Source organism: Rhagoletis zephyria, unplaced genomic scaffold, assembly GCF_001687245.7.
Source record: "Rhagoletis zephyria isolate East Lansing unplaced genomic scaffold, Rhagoletis_zephyria_1.1 Rzeph_scaffold_02465, whole genome shotgun sequence".
In the NCBI taxonomy this organism is placed as follows: domain Eukaryota; kingdom Metazoa; phylum Arthropoda; class Insecta; order Diptera; family Tephritidae; genus Rhagoletis; species Rhagoletis zephyria.
This window is the reverse complement of record NW_016159549.1, coordinates 3,145-20,693: the sequence shown is the minus strand read 5'-3', so window position 1 is coordinate 20,693 and position 17,549 is coordinate 3,145. Positions and strand designations below refer to the sequence as shown.

General features: G+C 34.1%; 2 protein-coding genes across 13 annotated transcripts in view; both read right to left on the bottom strand.

Moving 5' to 3' along the window:
* The window catches only part of Tep2 (Thioester-containing protein 2), a 35,850-nt gene extending 21,273 nt beyond the window's left edge, over positions 1-14,577 (bottom strand). For 8 of the 12 annotated variants that reach the window (XM_017621453.1, XM_017621457.1, XM_017621454.1 and 5 more), the window contains exons 1-6: positions 14,283-14,577; positions 12,673-12,851; positions 4,518-4,923; positions 3,509-4,431; positions 3,148-3,409; positions 1,106-1,373 (exon numbers count right to left, since the gene is read on the bottom strand). In XM_017621453.1, the coding sequence (XP_017476942.1) occupies positions 1,106-1,373; positions 3,148-3,409; positions 3,509-4,431; positions 4,518-4,923; positions 12,673-12,740 (1,927 nt within the window). In that variant the 5' untranslated portion in view covers positions 12,741-12,851; positions 14,283-14,577. Of the gene's footprint in view, positions 1-775; positions 960-1,105; positions 1,374-3,147; positions 3,410-3,508; positions 4,432-4,517; positions 4,924-12,672; positions 12,852-14,222; positions 14,240-14,282 lie in introns of those variants that run through there. The other 4 variants (XM_017621459.1, XM_017621449.1, XM_017621451.1 and 1 more) reach the window with 4 other exon arrangements.
* The window catches only part of LOC108366953 (zinc carboxypeptidase-like), a 54,180-nt gene that overhangs the window by 34,942 nt on the left and 1,689 nt on the right, over positions 1-17,549 (bottom strand). The gene's annotated exons all lie outside the window — the stretch shown is intronic.

Below are 17,549 nucleotides of genomic sequence, written 5' to 3'. Positions count from 1 at the left end.
CGCTTTTCAACCACAATTTCAATGCAACAATTGCAAATACTTGCAGCTTATTTACAATATTAACACTCGGGTATATAGAGGCGGTCCTAGACCCTTTTAGTGTAGGTATATGTTAGGGCGCCTCACTAACAAAGGTGGAGATATTTCCACGGGAATTGTAAAACATATTATATATATTTCGTATAAATATTAAGATTTACGAGAGCTGCGCCGATTTGAAAATGCATCCAATAGTGGAGTAAATAAAATTATTTAAAAAAAAAAAAAAAAAAATATCACCTTAAGTTAAAATGTTCGCATAAAAATGTTTAAACATGTTATCAACGGAATCAAAGTAAAGATAATTTTGGGGATGTTTTCAAATCGGTCCAGTTCACGTAGGTCTCAATATTTGTCCGAACTATTTTGACAGAAGTCTTAGAAGGGAAAATAGTACCAATTTTTTTTTGCTGTGTATCGAGAGTGGTAATATATTTAAGTATATGCAAGCTTGAAGTATAGTCGTGTTGCCCTCCACCGCACTAAAAATATCAAATTCCTTTTGATTTGGAAATTTTTAAATCCTAGAAAAGCAAGTATTTTATTTGAAAACTTTTCCTCCCAACATGCAACATTTCTAAATATTATGTATGTATGTACAACAGTTGCTCCTCCATTAATCAATGGCTAGCTTGAAACCGTCATTATTGCATTCAGTTACCACGGTGTGTATTAAGCAATAGTTATTATAAGTGCTCTCTTGTGCCTTTCCAAATTAACTACACTGTGGACGAACCTATTATGCATTGTCCATATCCAAGATTCTAGAAAATTTTTCCGTATTGGCAATATGCCATAGGCTGAGGGATCAATAGTTCTATCGTTAATATCTCTGTGTATGGGTTCGTCATTGACCTCAGTTTCAAAAAAGGCATCGCTTAGCTCAGCATCGGCGAGTGCAAGTGGTACTAGGTATAATTCTTTGGGTTCACATTTCCAAAAAAAAAGGGGGTGAGGTATATGTAGTATGTAATAATTACCTATTTAACTAGTATGTGCCTCGTTTTACACAATACTATACAAATTAAAGAAGGAAAAATTTGTTTTTTTTTTCGATTTCGCTTACCATCATTGTAGGGATAATTTGCATTTGTCATTGTTACCACACCAGACTCTTGGCCCGGATAGCGTCCATAGCCACGCATCCATGGTGTATTGGCTTCAAAGTTGCTCAAACTATTGAATATTTGATCTTTGTTGATATCATTGCCGGATTTAAGCAGCAGTACACTTTGATCGACACCCAACAGTCCAACAAATGATTCAGGATCGGTTTTGATTTGGAGTTGCACATCATCGCCAGGTTTGGCTTGCGGCTGAGCGCTGATGTCGATCTGTGATAGAGAAAAAGAAAAAGGTGGTTTGATCAATGATTTATATATATATATATTTCAATTAGGTATGTGTATATATGTATGTACATATATTTATACAAGACAAAGAAAAGGACTACAGTTCCGAAAAAAAGGGAACAAATATTTAAGAACGAGCGTGCCTTCAAGTTGAAATTCTAGAAATTAACTGAAAAAACAACAACAGCAACCACATAACCAAGTTTAAGTAGCACCACAATAGTTGCCCTTGATTGTAGTTGGGTTGACATATGACAAAGTGGAAAAGCAGCAACAGTTTACGTGCCGAACTTAGCTCAGTGGGTAGACCACTGGCTTTGTAATCCGAAGTCGCTGGTTCATACCCTAGTGATTGGGAGATGTGTGATTTCCAAATTGGCAGCAACAACTTCGACCAATTGTAAACTATTGTGGTTTTTCCACAATAATTTTACATTAAAAACGGCCTCAAGCTCATAAAAATAAATTGTTGAATAAATATTTTTGTTTAGAACAATAAAATCTAAAAGTTGAATTTAAAAATGCAAAAAATAAAACAATTTCAAAAAAATCAAATGAAATTAAGAAAATATATAAATTTTTCCAATTTAAACAACAAAAACTAAAATTTAAATTAAAAAAAAAAAACAAACATTGACAAATACTAAACAAAATTCCAGACTAAAAAAATATTAGCAAAGTTCAATATAGGTACTTAATTAAAATAAACAAAATTCTTTTTAAAACAACACTAAAAAAGAAAACAAATTCAACCAAAAAAGAAAACAACGAAAATTCAAAAAATATATATTTTTTTTTAAAACGATAAAATCCAAAAATTTAATCAAAATATTAAGTTTTCAAATATTAAAAGAAAATATATATATTTTCTTTTAAAAACTAAAAACTGAAAATTAAACTAAATTAAGTCAACAAATAAATTAAAAAATTTTAAGAAAGTTTCTATAAATTAAATTCGAAAAAATCTTATTAAAACAGTGAACTATTATTTTAAAATCGATTAAAAAATATAATCACATTAAAATAAGAAAAAATAAAAATATAAGTTTACGTAATTTAAATTAATTTAAAATATTATTTTGTTTTAAAACCATAAAACATAAAAGTTAAATTGAAAAGGAAAATTAAAGTTTCAAATAAGTAAATGAAATAAAATAACACATTTCTCTCATAACTAAAAATTAAAAACTAAATTCAAAAAAGAACAAAATCGAACTAAAAGAATTAACAAAGCTTCTATAAATTAAGTGAGAACAAAAAGGTATTTTTGGTTTTAAAACAATAAAGTCTAAAGCTTGAAAGAAAATTAATTTAAAAATAAAAGTAACATTAAATTTAAAAAAAAAATATTTTGCCTTTAAAACAATAAAGTTGCAAAATGTAATAAAAAAAACCTTAATAAATATATATAAAAGCGCTGCGCTAGGATACTAACCCCGGATCTATCGCCAGTGTTTTGCTCACTCGGTCATTGCGTCTGTTTGAGCAGCGCGAGCAAAATGATACATACTTATACATCTGCATTTGGAATACGCTGTTGCTTTCTGTCAAAACAACTTTTCATCATGAAAGTTGGCAATGGAATTTTTTTGTTAAGACTTCAGAGCCACAATACAAAATATTCAACATTATCTTTCAATTGTCTTACAAAAGACTTTCAACTATCTTAGGCCAAAATTACCTGTCAGGGGTTGTTACAAACGTCTACGCTCGACCCAGCTAAATGTAAATACCTCAAATGCTCAGATTCACTTACCGAGTTTTCGAATTCCTTCTCGAATGCGATAGACTTCTCTTCAAAGACTAAATTATTATTGAAGACAAAATGAACGTACACGTTTGCTTTCGGCACCATTTCAAAAGTTGGCAAGAATTTAATGAGTTGCGACTTGCGTCCTTCAGGCACGTCTACGTGTTCCGACTTAACAATATTGCCGCGCGCCACAATGGTGTAAACAAAGTATGGAATACTTTCACTGGATTTCACTTCAACTGTAACGGGTTTACCAAGACGTGGCCTGTAAAAAGAAGAAAAAAAAAAAACAACATAAAATATCAATTAAATATGTAGAATAACAAATCAGTATTTTTTGCTACGCCACTTTCTTTACACTCACTTTTCCGTATTCACTGTCAACTTCAACAATTCCGGCGCATCAATGGTTTGTGTAAATTTCGATATTGAATTCAGGTACGTTGATGTATCCAAAAATTGGCATTTAATCGAGAAGTATCGGTCAGTTTCGGGTAGCGTAAACTCAAAAGACGCCATGCCGTGTTCATCCAAATTCGACTCGAATTCCAAAGTCATATCTTCTGGCTTTTCAGTTGTGGCCTCAGCGTTCGGTTCGCCACGGAAACCACGAAGGATATAGTTACGCGGTGGATCTACAATCAATTTTGCCTTATTCTTTGTATCGCGCACCGGCGAGCCGTCCACATTCTTCACAACAACCGTAATTTTTATCGGTTTACCCGGATGGTAGGTATATGGCACATCGACGCCCTCAATGCGATAACGTTCCGAGTGTAAGTTAACTGTTGCAGTGGCATTTTGTTTATTCCCCGTGAGTTCCTCTTCCATGATGGCCAATAATTTAAGTGGCGGCACATAACTGTGTTCTTTAGATATGCCTAATTCCTTAGTCAAGTCAAATTCTACATGACCCTTGCCATCGACATCGATAGTTTTATTTGCTTGCATGTGATCGTTGTTGCCATAATAGTGATATATTGGTTTAATCGAAACCGATGCTTTGCCTTTTACCGCTTTGCCGTAGGTATACTTTGAGCGTACGGTCACCTTAATGACGCCATCAGGAATGGCCACATCTTTGGCAGTCTCAATGGACACTTCGAATTTGGGCAATACATATTTGGCCACCTCAAATGATTTCGTTTCTGGATTCTGGCCATCGATGAGTACATCGATATTCCAATTGCCAAGCACAGGCTGTTCGGAGAGCTGAAATTCGCCGGTATAAACACCCTTGGTCGGCTTCACATCTTTCAGCTGTTTGATGCGGTTCTGTGCGCCATCCTGCAAGGAAAATTAGATGTATGTATATATGTATTATGGACTTTTGAAATATCTAAGTACACAGTTGAAATAAAAAAAATACTCACATTAATCAGTATTGTAATAGGCTTGTCAATCTTGGCCGGACGCGTATTAGCATCCAAAAATAGCACACGAAACTGCACCAAATCACCCGGCTTATAGGTGGCCTTATCAGTTTGTATGAAAATAGCGGGTTTGTAGTCGGCATAATTCAGCTTCGTCGTATTTTCAAAAGTAATGCCAGAAACACCTTTTGCCGTAAGATTATAGTCGCCCTCTTTTAGTGTGGGCACATTGAATTCCACATTTTCCGTTGACATTGGCTGCACTTCGACGGTTTTTGTCTCATTGTACGAGGGACCTGTAATGGCAACATCGATTTTGCAGGGTCCCTCAGCCTTATGCACAGACACAGCGACATTGTATTTGAAGTTGGAACGAATGGTGCCGGGTCCGATAACTGAATAGTGGCTGCAAAAAGATGAAGCTATATTAGTACGCATATCGATTAGAAATTGTATATTTGGCAGTTTGAAATTTCTGGTCTATATAAGTACGTATTTTAATAACCTAGTCAACATACATAAGTGTACCTGTCTCATTAACTGCCAGTTTCACGAAAGCAATTTAAAGGATTTTTTTCCTTCTGTCACTTTTCATAAGAAATATGAACCTATGTACGTAAGTATATCGCTTAGGTCCTTAAAGTTCCCATCACCTATGAATGTATACAATTCAGTCTTCTCCTCCAAAGTGCGAGATATTCGTAAAGTAAATACCTTACGGTTTCTGGCTCTTCCTCCCTTTTTCAGCCCAAAAGAAGCTAGTATAGCGCACTGCGAGACTCTCCGTGTACCTCCCTACAATAATGTGACCCGCTAGCAGACCCATGGCCAGAGAAATTGCACCTCTGCTCTGCGCGAATAAAGAGTCATGCAATCTTTTCGAGTCCCATTTAATAGGCGCCATAGGAGATGCGTCTAAAGGTCAGAGTATGGCAACTTAACGTAACGTAGAGGCCGCCACTTAAAAGTTCTCTTAAATGGATTGTGCTCATATTTGGACAGGCGAGTTAAGTTGCCATAATCAGACTTTTAATCGCGAGTCATCTGTGCCCTTTGACTGCACACAGTCGAATCATTCAAAGTCCTGTCAGAGTCATGTCGGTGTAACTAACTAACACATCCCACTGGGAAAATAGGTAAGCACCTTACGAGGCAAGCCATGCTTTCTTTCAGTTTTTAGTACCAAAATTGTCATCCATGACCAATGTCATCTACTAGTAAAGCACAAAATGAATACCTCCGACGATGCATTACGTTGTCAGTTGCAACAAAACGTGCAGCCGAAGTTATTTCCAAGCGCCGAACTACTCCGAGCGACTACTCTGCATTATACGTAACAAGGCGAATTTATACAAGTTGGTGTTGATGACGAATTTAGATTTTCGCCGAGGTACGTCTTAATGTCAAAATGATGTGTTTGTTGTAAAATGAATTCGCCTTGTTTACAACAAACACATCATTTTGACATTCAGTAGTACCGCGGCGAAAATTTAATTCGCCATCAACACCACCTTGTATAAATTCGCCTTGATACGTAACTTACTTTGTAAAGCGGCTTTATTTCATATTATTTATAACCGATCTGTGTGCCAAATTTCATTGAAAAATGTTTAGCCATTTTTTAGCGCGAAAGACCAACAGACATACATACTTACACAAACTTTCACAATTATAATATTACTTAGTAGGATAAAAAATATGTATAAGAGACAATCCGGTTTATCGGCCGTTGCCTTAAAATTGTCGCACATACTAATTAATTATACACACAAAATCAAAATTATATATGCAAAAAACCGTATGCATTTTTTTGTTGCAAATGTAGCAACTTAAAATAAAAAATTTGGGTTTTTCGCTTCTGTATGTGTATGCAGTGGCGGATTTATCGTACAGGCAACATAGGCTGAAGCCTAGGGCGGCAGAATTAAGGGGCGGCAAAATTTAAGACAGCTAAATTAAAAGAAAAAAATTTATTTGGATTCAGCTGCACTTGAAATTGTGTTTGTGTCTGTAAAATATTATTAATGATTCATCTCATTCAATACAATTCAAAATTAGAATTACGCTGCGAATTTTTCCTTAGTATAGCAGTCGTTGAAATTTCCATTTAACTTTCATTCACGCGGCTTAGAAACCTGACGGCGCGCCTGCGCGTGACGCAAAGAAACAGCCGACACGCTGCCCCGAGAACGAGAATCATCTAAAAGGTTACCACACTTGACAACACTGCCGAAAAACGAGCGTGCATTTTCGAGAAAATTCTTGATTCCAAGCCCACCAGTTTTTCATAAGTGTATCATAACGTGAATAATCTGAAGGTCAGCTTCCGTCGTATGTCAAATTAGGCAGTGTATCTGTGTATGGTCTTCTGTTTGTCTTGCGCGAGGTCAAAAAATCTTCCGGATGAGCGATTTTATTTTGTATACTCGCATAGCGCTACTTCAATGTCCTGATAATTGGATTCTACTTGTCCAAACCTCTAAAGCATTTCAGTGCAGAATACATCGTGTTTTACTATATTGTAATAAAGCACTGACAATAACAATCATATTTGATATATATATATATTTTTTTTTTTCGTGAAAAAAGGGCGGCAAGTTATGAATTGCCTAGGGGCGGCAAATATTTAAATCCGCCACTGTGTGTATGTATCTGTATTTTTGTTTTTGTTATGTGAAAAAATATTTTGTTTACTCCCGCATTATCGCAAACTGTCCGGACTGTTTTGTGCGATATGTCGATTTATACATTTTTTTTTTTTGCTAATACTACTGTTTGCTATACGAAAAGTTGTTAGAGAAATATACACAAAATTTTGCAAAATCAAGGTTTTTTTTTGCTCAATACTTTCCTATATTTTTTATTCCTATTTGTCTCACACGAAAGGTAAATGAAGCTTTACATTGATTAATTTCACGAATTCAATAAGTCAATAGGGTAAAACTTATACTTGATAACCTCTTGACTTGCTACTTTGGGTTTCTTTTTTCGTAGCTCACCCTATTTGCATTCGATAATTGTTTTAAGTATTTCGAGGGCAAGCAAAAAGAAAGCGATGAATTATGAAACTTTTTTAGCTTGAGGAAAAAGTCTATGGCCATTTAATTTATGTACATATTCAGTGCCGTAACCTGGTTTCTAAGCCTGGCTTTTGCTGTAGTAGCACGTGTATAAACGCGAATAGGTATGAGATTTTGAACATTTATTCGTTTTTTTATTTATTGAATTGCTTAATTTAATGTGCCTAATGAGCGTTCCTTCACACAATGGAGATTATATTTAAATATTAATTCAACTTCATATATCCATATAATTGTTTAAATTCTAATTACAGCAAATCATAGCTGAATGTGTATTTCAGAATAATAAACAAATCTTTTTTTTACCTGTTTTTTATTCTAATCGTTTAAAATAAACAAATTCCATTCTTTATTCCAAAGAAATAACCATTTTTCTTCTTTTTTTTAAGGATCCCCAACGAGCCTTCGATATTGGTCTCCATAACTGGTTCAGAAGGAAAGAAGGGAATAGAGGTGTTGAGATGATTCCAGTTCATCGTCCACCATGCAGCCGGTGCAGTACGGGTCATCGATGACATTCAGCCTTACCTATCACGCAATGACCAGTTACAACTCCCATCAACAGTGAGACGTGTAACTTGCTTTGCGTTAAGAGCTCCCCAGACCGCCTACGGTCTACACGTGGCCAGACGCATTTAGATCCCTTACATTCCAAGGTGTTCGTCCAGCGAACGCTGAACTGAGCAAACCCCCATCTATCCATGAGTACACCACATTAGTTCAGAGGAACACCCAGTATTTCTCTCCCGGGAGCGCTTGCTCAAGGGTTCCCTGTCTTTACATCATCTGCCATGCAGCTTCAAGAAGAAGATCAAACAATCCTTTATCGCACCTGAACGAACCATTAGGGAGCCAAGACAATTGATAGCTGCTAGACTGTGGGATTTAATAACCACATTCAGGTAGCCTTAATTTATTGTTGATCGAGAGCTCTTCGCGCCCTCCCATTCAGCTTTGCTCTAATAATAAATACGTCTAAAGGATCGCTTTTTCAGATACTGCACCTCTCCCAGTCCTCTCTCGCTGGAACATGGGTGGTGAAAGATCCCTTTGGATCCAAAATCGCCGTGCAGTGGTATGTTCGAGTAGGAACTCGAAGCATTTTAGAATACTGGCGTGCCCATAGCTCGGGGCGAGCTCCAACAGCTTATCCTTGCTAAGGCACGTGCAACAGCAGCTTTTCCATGGAAATAATGTAGCAGATACAACTACCCTCACCAACATTAATACCTGGTACGGTAACGGGAAGCCCAAATTCGAGTTCACAATAGCTGAAAGAACCTTGAGGCCGGTACTGTATTCACCGAGCGGAACAATGTTGGTTCAGATTCAGGTTGTTTACCTGTAGTACGGCCAATGGTTTCACCTGAGCACACCTTCCTAAAGGCACGTCGTCTTAAATTAATAAAGAATCTGGGCTTCCAAGGTACAAAGAAAGAGGGTCTCAAGCACATTGTTCAAGGCAAATCAAGGCAAGCCAACCAATCCGATCTCAACATGTGGCAAAAGTAGATCCGCGGTGCTATATAATGCTGCGACCGATGATTGGGAAGTTGTTGAAGTCTGAGATCTCCCATAACGATTCAGGGAAGACAGATGTTCCATTTTATATAGAGTGACAGATGGGTTGAACAACAATACAGATAGTGCAGAATCTCAAAACCGAATGCTTGGCTTTTTTTGGCAAGAAGCATTAACCATATTAACTATGGTTTCTGGAAGATCAAGGTGAACTATACAAAACCAATACTCAAATCGAAACTTTAGTCAACTTAACGGCATTCATGAAAACCGAAATACGATAAATGTTCAACTTCCAGTATTAATATATTATCGTCAACCTACTCCAATCAAACCTTGTATTTACGTTACCTAGAGCAAAACGAAAAAATTATGTATACATATAAAATATATTATATTCCCCTAATGCTCTGAAGCACCCTAATGTACGTTTATTTATGTGATTGTTGTTCAAAGCACTAATGCACGATTGATGTATCATGAAATTTGATTTGTCTTGCAATGTTTACTATTTTTTAAAAGCTGATGTCTGTCGGGCATCAAAACCAAAAAAAAAAACGATAGCAACTGATGCTTACAATCATAAATATATGTAAGTAAACACCCTATAGGAAATTGACACACATCACTTGGCATTGAGGTGATTTTAAATAATGTTTTATATCATCGATCGATATATTTTGCAATTATAAGAACAGCTGAAGTGAAATGCAGAAGGACCTGTCTGTACACTGAGCGTGAGTAAGTGGAGTCACTTAGGGAAAAAGTACGCTTGTGGTACAGGTTGGATTTCTCGTATGGTCTTGCATTTTCATAACGACTCAAAAATAAAAGGAAACGACAGCTTATGAACTTCAAATGAAATTAACGGAGTGTAAATTTTTATTAATTTTTAATTTGATTGCAAATTAGTGCAAAATATACTTTTATACCGGAATTTTGTGAAGAATCTATTGATTTTTTTTTTCAAATTTTATCAATACGACTCTATAGCAATAAATCATTTTCTTCCGCTCGCGTCAGTTAAAGCAGTTCTGTATTCCTTAATAAATTTAAAATATTTTATTATTCAGTTGACCTTTTGTCTTGCGATTGTTTCGTCGTTCTGTTCACACTCTTTCCATTTCTTGCAGGGCAATCGCATTTACATATACCTCTGTACGTGCCAGCAACATTCAAATTTTAATAGTTGGATGCTACGTGCGCACTTTTTATAAGCAATTGCGAAGCGAAAGGGAATTCCCGACACACAAAGCAAAAATAATGTTTTTTTGTTTGGTTAAATTTTTTTTAATTTTTTTTCACTTGTTTGTCATTGAGTGTCGTCACTAAAATGCAAATCATGTAGGAAATGTAAATTATTTTATTGCCCTTGCGGGTTCTGGGAACTATTAGGTTTTTCTGCCATAGGAAACATAAGAAAGTCTTAAAATTTTTTGCAATTGTATAATTAGTTATTCTAAGGAATTAACGGAAACAATTTTTTAAATAAGCTGCTGAATTTGCTCTCGTGTGAAAAGTTTATTGGGTTATCGTTTTGACTTCTTTGTCTTAAAAATGTCTTGAGATCAGTATTTCTTTCAGCAAAACTGGACAAACTAAGCTTTTATTGTATATCTAATAATTTGTTGGGGATATAAATGCTTTGTATTAGGACTTTAATTAATTAATTAATTAATCCCAACGGCTTTTATCCTCCACTGCAGCCACTTATCTCGGATTAATTGGCGCAAACGAGATGATTTCCCTTCTTGATTGGGTAAATACCCCTGAGATTCCAACCGCTAAGAAAAAAGTAACTTGATTTTTTCAAACAGTGCCATTTTTCGTTTTTCCATATTAGCGATATTAGAAATTTTTGAACAGGAAAATAGTTTTTTAAACAAACATAAACAAGTGGCTTGCTACTATTTGTTTGCTTCTAGGTATGGCCCGGGTTCGAATGCCATTAGACATTGTTGATTGTTTTTTTTTTTAGATTTTTCTCAATGCCGAAAAAAGATCTGTGAAGTGCAGAACAAAATCATGTTCAAGCGAAAAATTCACCTAAAATAAATCTGATTAGAGTAAATATAAGGTGGTTTGGCGGAAAAACAAATGTGTTTTAGCTTGAAATCAAGAGAATATGGCTAATTTTTCTTCTCAGTGTCCCTGAGACTAAATCTCTTCGCCACCAAATCGTCTTGATTTGCAGTAGGACAGTGTGAACTTCGCATCTATATACTGATATGGGTTCTTCTCCGTCGCATACGCCACCTTTGTAGCCATTTAAAAGCGTCGATATCTCAAATGCACGGTTACCAGAATTTCACATTCAGCTCTACAAGAACCAGCTCGATATTGAAAGCGTTTGAACTTTATACAGATAAAAATTTACCCGGCGCAATTAATCATAAAATTTTTTATTTTTGCGCATTTCTAAAAATTGCATATGTTTAGTGAATTGCGTACCTAGTGACATACGTACATACAGTTGCCCACAAAATAGTCTGTTTTGGCTATTTGCCTTTCGTTTATTTTATGTGTACTATTTTTTTAGAAAAGCCTAATTGGTTATAAAACAAACACCATATACAATTACATTTCAAACTTTGTGCAAAAATTAACAAAATTCTGCAAATTTTCACCAAAATTTCAAACTCTTTAATCAGAATCTTTAGAAAAAATTGTGGTATGCAGTTTTGTAGCCGATTTAATTTTAGTCTGATGAAGTGCAAGTTTCAAGTTGGTGAAAAATCCCGTGGATTTTTGAGAATTTTTTTTATGTTTTTTTCCATAAAAAGTGTGTTCGACAATTTTCTTTAATATGGGGGGCACTGAAGTTTGAAATAAAAATTTATATGGAGTTTGTTGTACAACCAGCTAGACTTTTTAAAAAAAATAATAAACATAAAATAAACAAAAGACAAATAGCCAAAACTTATCAAAATATCGCACTACTATTATTTTGTGGACAACTGTACATATATATGTACAGCTTCCAAGTTCACTCACAATTCGTCTAGATTCTAGAATATTCATGACTGCGGTGTAAATTTATCTGCTAATTGGCTTAGTACCTACTTTCTTGTTGTTTTTTTCGCTCTCTACATATTCGAACGCCAATTAGAGTTAATTATGTTTTCTTCTGTGAAATTTTAAATACATGCGAAAAGTTGTAAACAAAGCGCTGATGGCGCCAAACAGTCGACTCTATAATAGAGCTCGGAAAAGCAAGTTGCCTGCTGAGGGGCGAACTTTATAAAGCTGGACTGGAAATAAGAAAGACAAAAAATGTTTCATGGAAAACGTCTGCGAAAGCGTGAATGAATTCTGCAGATTTAGAAGCATCTTTACTGGGAGGCCCGCTTCCTAGGATTACCTACTTAAGAAATGAAGTAGAAAACTAAACTACAAGCAGTACGAGAGTCAGTGAAGCTTCTCAACGATGCTTCTTTTCGGGTAACTCATACAAAAAAAAAAAAATAAAAAATGAAAATTTTTTATAATTACGGCCATTAGTGTTCAGTGCTGCGAAAATAACTAAATTCATTTAAAAGAATGCAAATACTCACCCCGCCGCATATACGAACGCCACAATTTGTAGAAGTCCAAGCGCAGCTACACAAAGCCGTCGCGTCATCTTGTTATCTTTCGATTTCTTTTACTTTTAATTTATGCTTGAACTTTTCTTCTGTTTATTTTATACGATATTTTTAAATCCGGTCTGTTCATATACATACATACAAATACACTGCCATCAGTACAATTAAGCTTATTGGCAATTAGTTGCGAGCATACATACATACATACATACATACATAAGTATATAGGACACACGAAGAAATTAAAGCAAATTCGAAATTTAAAAAAAAAATCCTTTTTACTGAGTTGGCATACTCTTATTATTTTATAAAAAAAAAATAAAACCATTTCTTTATTAAAATTTTAAAATAAAGTTGCAATCTTTAAAGTTTTGACGTGGCACAGTGGTCGGAAAACTATGTTTTTCGCGAAAAATTAGAAAACTGCGCCGATGTGAATGTCATTTCGTTATGAATCCAAATATGCCATAACATTTATATTTTGACAGTTGACAGCTGTTAAATCAACTGTCGTTTGCTCTAAAAATAGAAATAAACTAACTAAAAGTTACCCACATTACGCTTTACAACTCGTTGATCAGGTCAAATTTAAACTTTGACTGTTCACAGCTGTCAAAACAATTGTCACTTTCTCCGAAAATTAAAAAAAAGCATTAGGTTTCAAGTCACATTTAAACTTTGACTACTGATAGCTGTCACATCTGCTTCTAAAAATAAAAAAAAATCATAAAAGTGAACTCCCTTAGATTTTAGGATTCGCTGATCACGAAGTTTGGGTTAAATTTGAACTGTCACTTTCTCTAAAAATTAACACAAAATTTCTTAAAACGACTTCCCATAGATTTTAAAAGTAGCTGATCACAAATTTTATGTCGATTTTAAATTTTGGGAGTTGCGGCTGACCTAATGACCTGGTTATAACTAAATAAAAATCAAACTTTTTGATATAAAAAATTTCAATTAATTTTAACAAAACAATCTGATTTTTAGTGAGGAAAACGTAAAATTTTAAGCTTTAAAAACATAGTAAAATTTTTCTACACATTTAGTAAACGAATACTTTTTGCGATTGGCGCAATATTATGAACAAACTTACAACTTTCACCTAAAATAACATTCATTTCTGAATTCCCTTATGTTTTCTGAAATGGAATAAGCAATCATATTTTTTTTTTTGATAAAATGTGTTTTTTTTCGCCAAAAAATGAATTTTCCGACCACTGTGCGCGGCCTAAAAGGCCCATTTGCCGGCAATATACACAGCGTGTGGCATACTAACTTTGTTTCTATGTCCATATGTATGTACAAAGCAAGCATTCGCATCGAGCGTTAGGCATATTAAGTTACTAATCAATTAAACAATAGCTAATGCACAGTTGTCACTGTGAAAATATACTAGGTATATTTTTCTACATATATATGTATATACCAATGTAAATATGTACATATGTACACTGTATAAGTATGTACGTTTTAAATTAATTATTCATGCTTGTAAGCATTCAACTGCGATTGCTTACGACTAAGCCAGCAATAAATATCAGACTTCAGTTTCCTGCACAAATATCAGTACGACTTACAGATTTAAGTAAGTCTATACAACAAATCACAAAAAAATAATAATAATGCACTTAAGTACACAATATGCCTACAAATGTGCGCCTACTAATCAACAAAGTAAATAATTATTTCACGGTGTATATATGTACATATGTGTTTAGTATGTATACATGCACTTTATCAAAAAACCACTTTACAATTAACACTTAAAATGGTTTGTAAAATTTCCAAACGCGTTAAATTCAAGTTTGAACGATCGAAAACAAAACTCAACCAACCGCTCGCGGCAACAGTTCGATTGCGAATGGTCAGCGCTTAGCGCCAAACAAAGCTCAGAGGAGTGTATGGCAAAGTAAAATAATTTTTTAATGGGTTTTTTATGTGATTTTTATTTTTATTTGTTTTTTTTTTAATTTTGTCTTTAAACCGTGCTCAATATCTTCTTCGAACTGATTGTACATATACAGTAACACAAACAAGTATTCACGTGTTGATGTTTTTTTTAAATATGCACAATGTTTTTTCAGTTAATTTTTTTTTTGTTATTTTCTGTAAAAATATTGTTCAAGCTTTGGCCAAAACTATATAAATCAAGTTTTCAAACTTTATGGAAAATTCAAGAAATTTTCATCAAAATTTTTCAGATTAAAAAGCACGAAATTTTGATGATAATTTGTTGAATTTTCCTTAATTTGATATATAGTCTTTAACATTGATTTATATGGTTTTGGCTAAAGCTTTGACAATATGTTTCTAATAATAATAAATAATAGATTGGCGCTTACACATATATTAGTGTTTGGCCGAGCTTCTCCTCCGAGGAGACCAACAGTTTTACGGCGACTCCGAACGGCGATTGTATTTTTATGAGAAGGTGCTTTTCATGGCAGAAATACCCTCCGAGGTTTGCCACAGCGGCCGACAATATTTTTCTAGAAAAACAAAAAAACAAACAATAATAAATGTAGTTGAAAAATGTTGTGAATATTAAGAAAAAAATCATCACGAGAACACTTGTTTGAGTCACTGTGTGTATACTTAATATGTTGTATTTTCCACATGTTTGACTTATTTGTTATTTTTTTTTTTAATAAGTTGGTATGGGTTTTGTTGTTTTTGAAGTTTGTATGCGTCTTCGTTGATTTTGTTGTGATTTAATTTAATTGCGTGTTCGGTTGTTGTTGCACTTTATAGCACTGACAACTTACATATGTATGTACCTATGTGCGGATGTAAGTCTGCGCACACAATGGCCGACGAAGATATTTATTAAAGGGGGGTCAGTTAACAAAAATCATATTAGCTTCGTTTCTTTGTAACCCAGTGGCAAAAGAACATTAAGCTCGATAAAAATTTCCAATTAGCGACATATGTACATAACGAACTCTTTCTTGTTGCTTTGCATGTATTTCATTATTAAACCGAGTATTCTTTTGTATTTTGGTTGTAAAAAAATCTATTCTCGATAATCGAATCGAATGATGGGCTCGAATCCTCACATACGATATCGTATTGCCACATTAGGTTAAGTTTGCCTGCTGATAACAGATGACAACTTTTGTTTTCTAAGCATTTTTAAACAGCAAAGTAAAAATTTAGTGCACTTCTGGAACTAAACGTTTTAGAAAAACCCCCAAAAAATTTAGAATGGTGCCAAAAAATTACGAAAAGTTAGAAAAATCCTGAATACTAAAACATGAGTTATCGCAGAATTACCTGGCCAGCACTATAAAAACAATACAACGTCAAAAAATTGGGCAGTATACCAAACACAAAATATGTATCCTGAAAAGTCCATACAAGTTTTGAAACATTTTGAAAAGTCCCAAAACAATAAAAAACTTTTAAAAACTTTTCGGAAATATGTAGCAATGAAAAATCGGAAAAACTCCAGAAAATTTTCGAAAATTCTTAAAAGTTCCCAACAATATTGAAAATATATAATAAAGTTCCGAAAAACACAGACAAGTTCCGAACAAAATCGAATCTTTCATAAAAATATCGAAAAAACTAATCGAGGTGTTTGAACAAAAAAATTATAATTTTGAATTTTGAAGTTTATAAAAATCGCAGTTAAGATTAAGCCTTTGCCTTTGGACCTTTAAGTTACCCAAAAATCCTGAAGTTCCAGTTATAGCTCATGCGCCATATGTGGCTGTAAGACCACTCTTTTGTTTGCACTCTTTTCTTAATATTACGATTCCTTTGGATGCCCCCACCCCCAAGAGCAAGAACAATGCTATATCGAAAAAATGTATCCTGGTTTTTTTCTGGAATCAAAAAATATTTAAAAGGTCGCTTAAAGCGATCAAAGTTTTTCATCTATAGAATTCTTAAGAAAGAAAGGCGTTTAAGAATAGTACCCAATTGTTTATTTATCTAACCATTTTTAAAACTAAACGTATTTTATGGGTCACCCCATTGCCTTTTCTGGGATTTTTGGGGCCCTTTGAAAAATAGATTATATTAAAAAATGATTAAATAAGCAGTTGGGTATTATTATTGCCAGTCTCTTAAAGAGATACAGACTTTTCCGATCCAAAAATATTGATTTTCAAGAATTCTATATAAAATATACATGGATAACTTTAATCGCTTTGAGCGACCTCTAAATATTTTTTTACTTGAAAACAAAAAACAGGGGTATATGTTTTCGGTATAGAACAATCCTAGGGGGTGAGAGCATTAAAACCCTGACTTTACTTTTTTTTGTTGACCACCCTAATGTACATATGTAGATAATAAGAATGTGTACTGTACCTTTACTTCAGATATATGGTCACCGTAATTAGAGGTGACTCCGCAACATTATATATTTGGCACCGCGTTAAGAGTGATCTTGTTGAAAACTATAACTGTCAGTAGAATTCGACACTGCATACAAAAATGCTTACATAAATTGTTTTACCCGGTTATTTTAATGGTCGAAAATCACAATTTTTCAATTGAGCAACGTCCAGGTAATTAGCTTCCTCGGATATTTAGTAAACAGAATTTTAAATTCTCATACTCTCTTTAGCGGAGAATATCCGGAAATTTTAAAATACTTACATATTGTAAAATATCAAGCAATAATAAATTCCAACAAATGATAAGCTCCCCTCCTGGGTCCGGCTTAGTATACACTTACATATTTGTTTATTTTTCCCTATTTCTTTTCGTGTATTTCGTAAAGATTTTGTTTTGTCGGTCTTATTCTTTGTTTACTCACAGTAGTACGTGGAGATGTCAAAACAAAAAAAAACACAAATACAAATCGGAACGCACATATTTTGTACTTACAAATA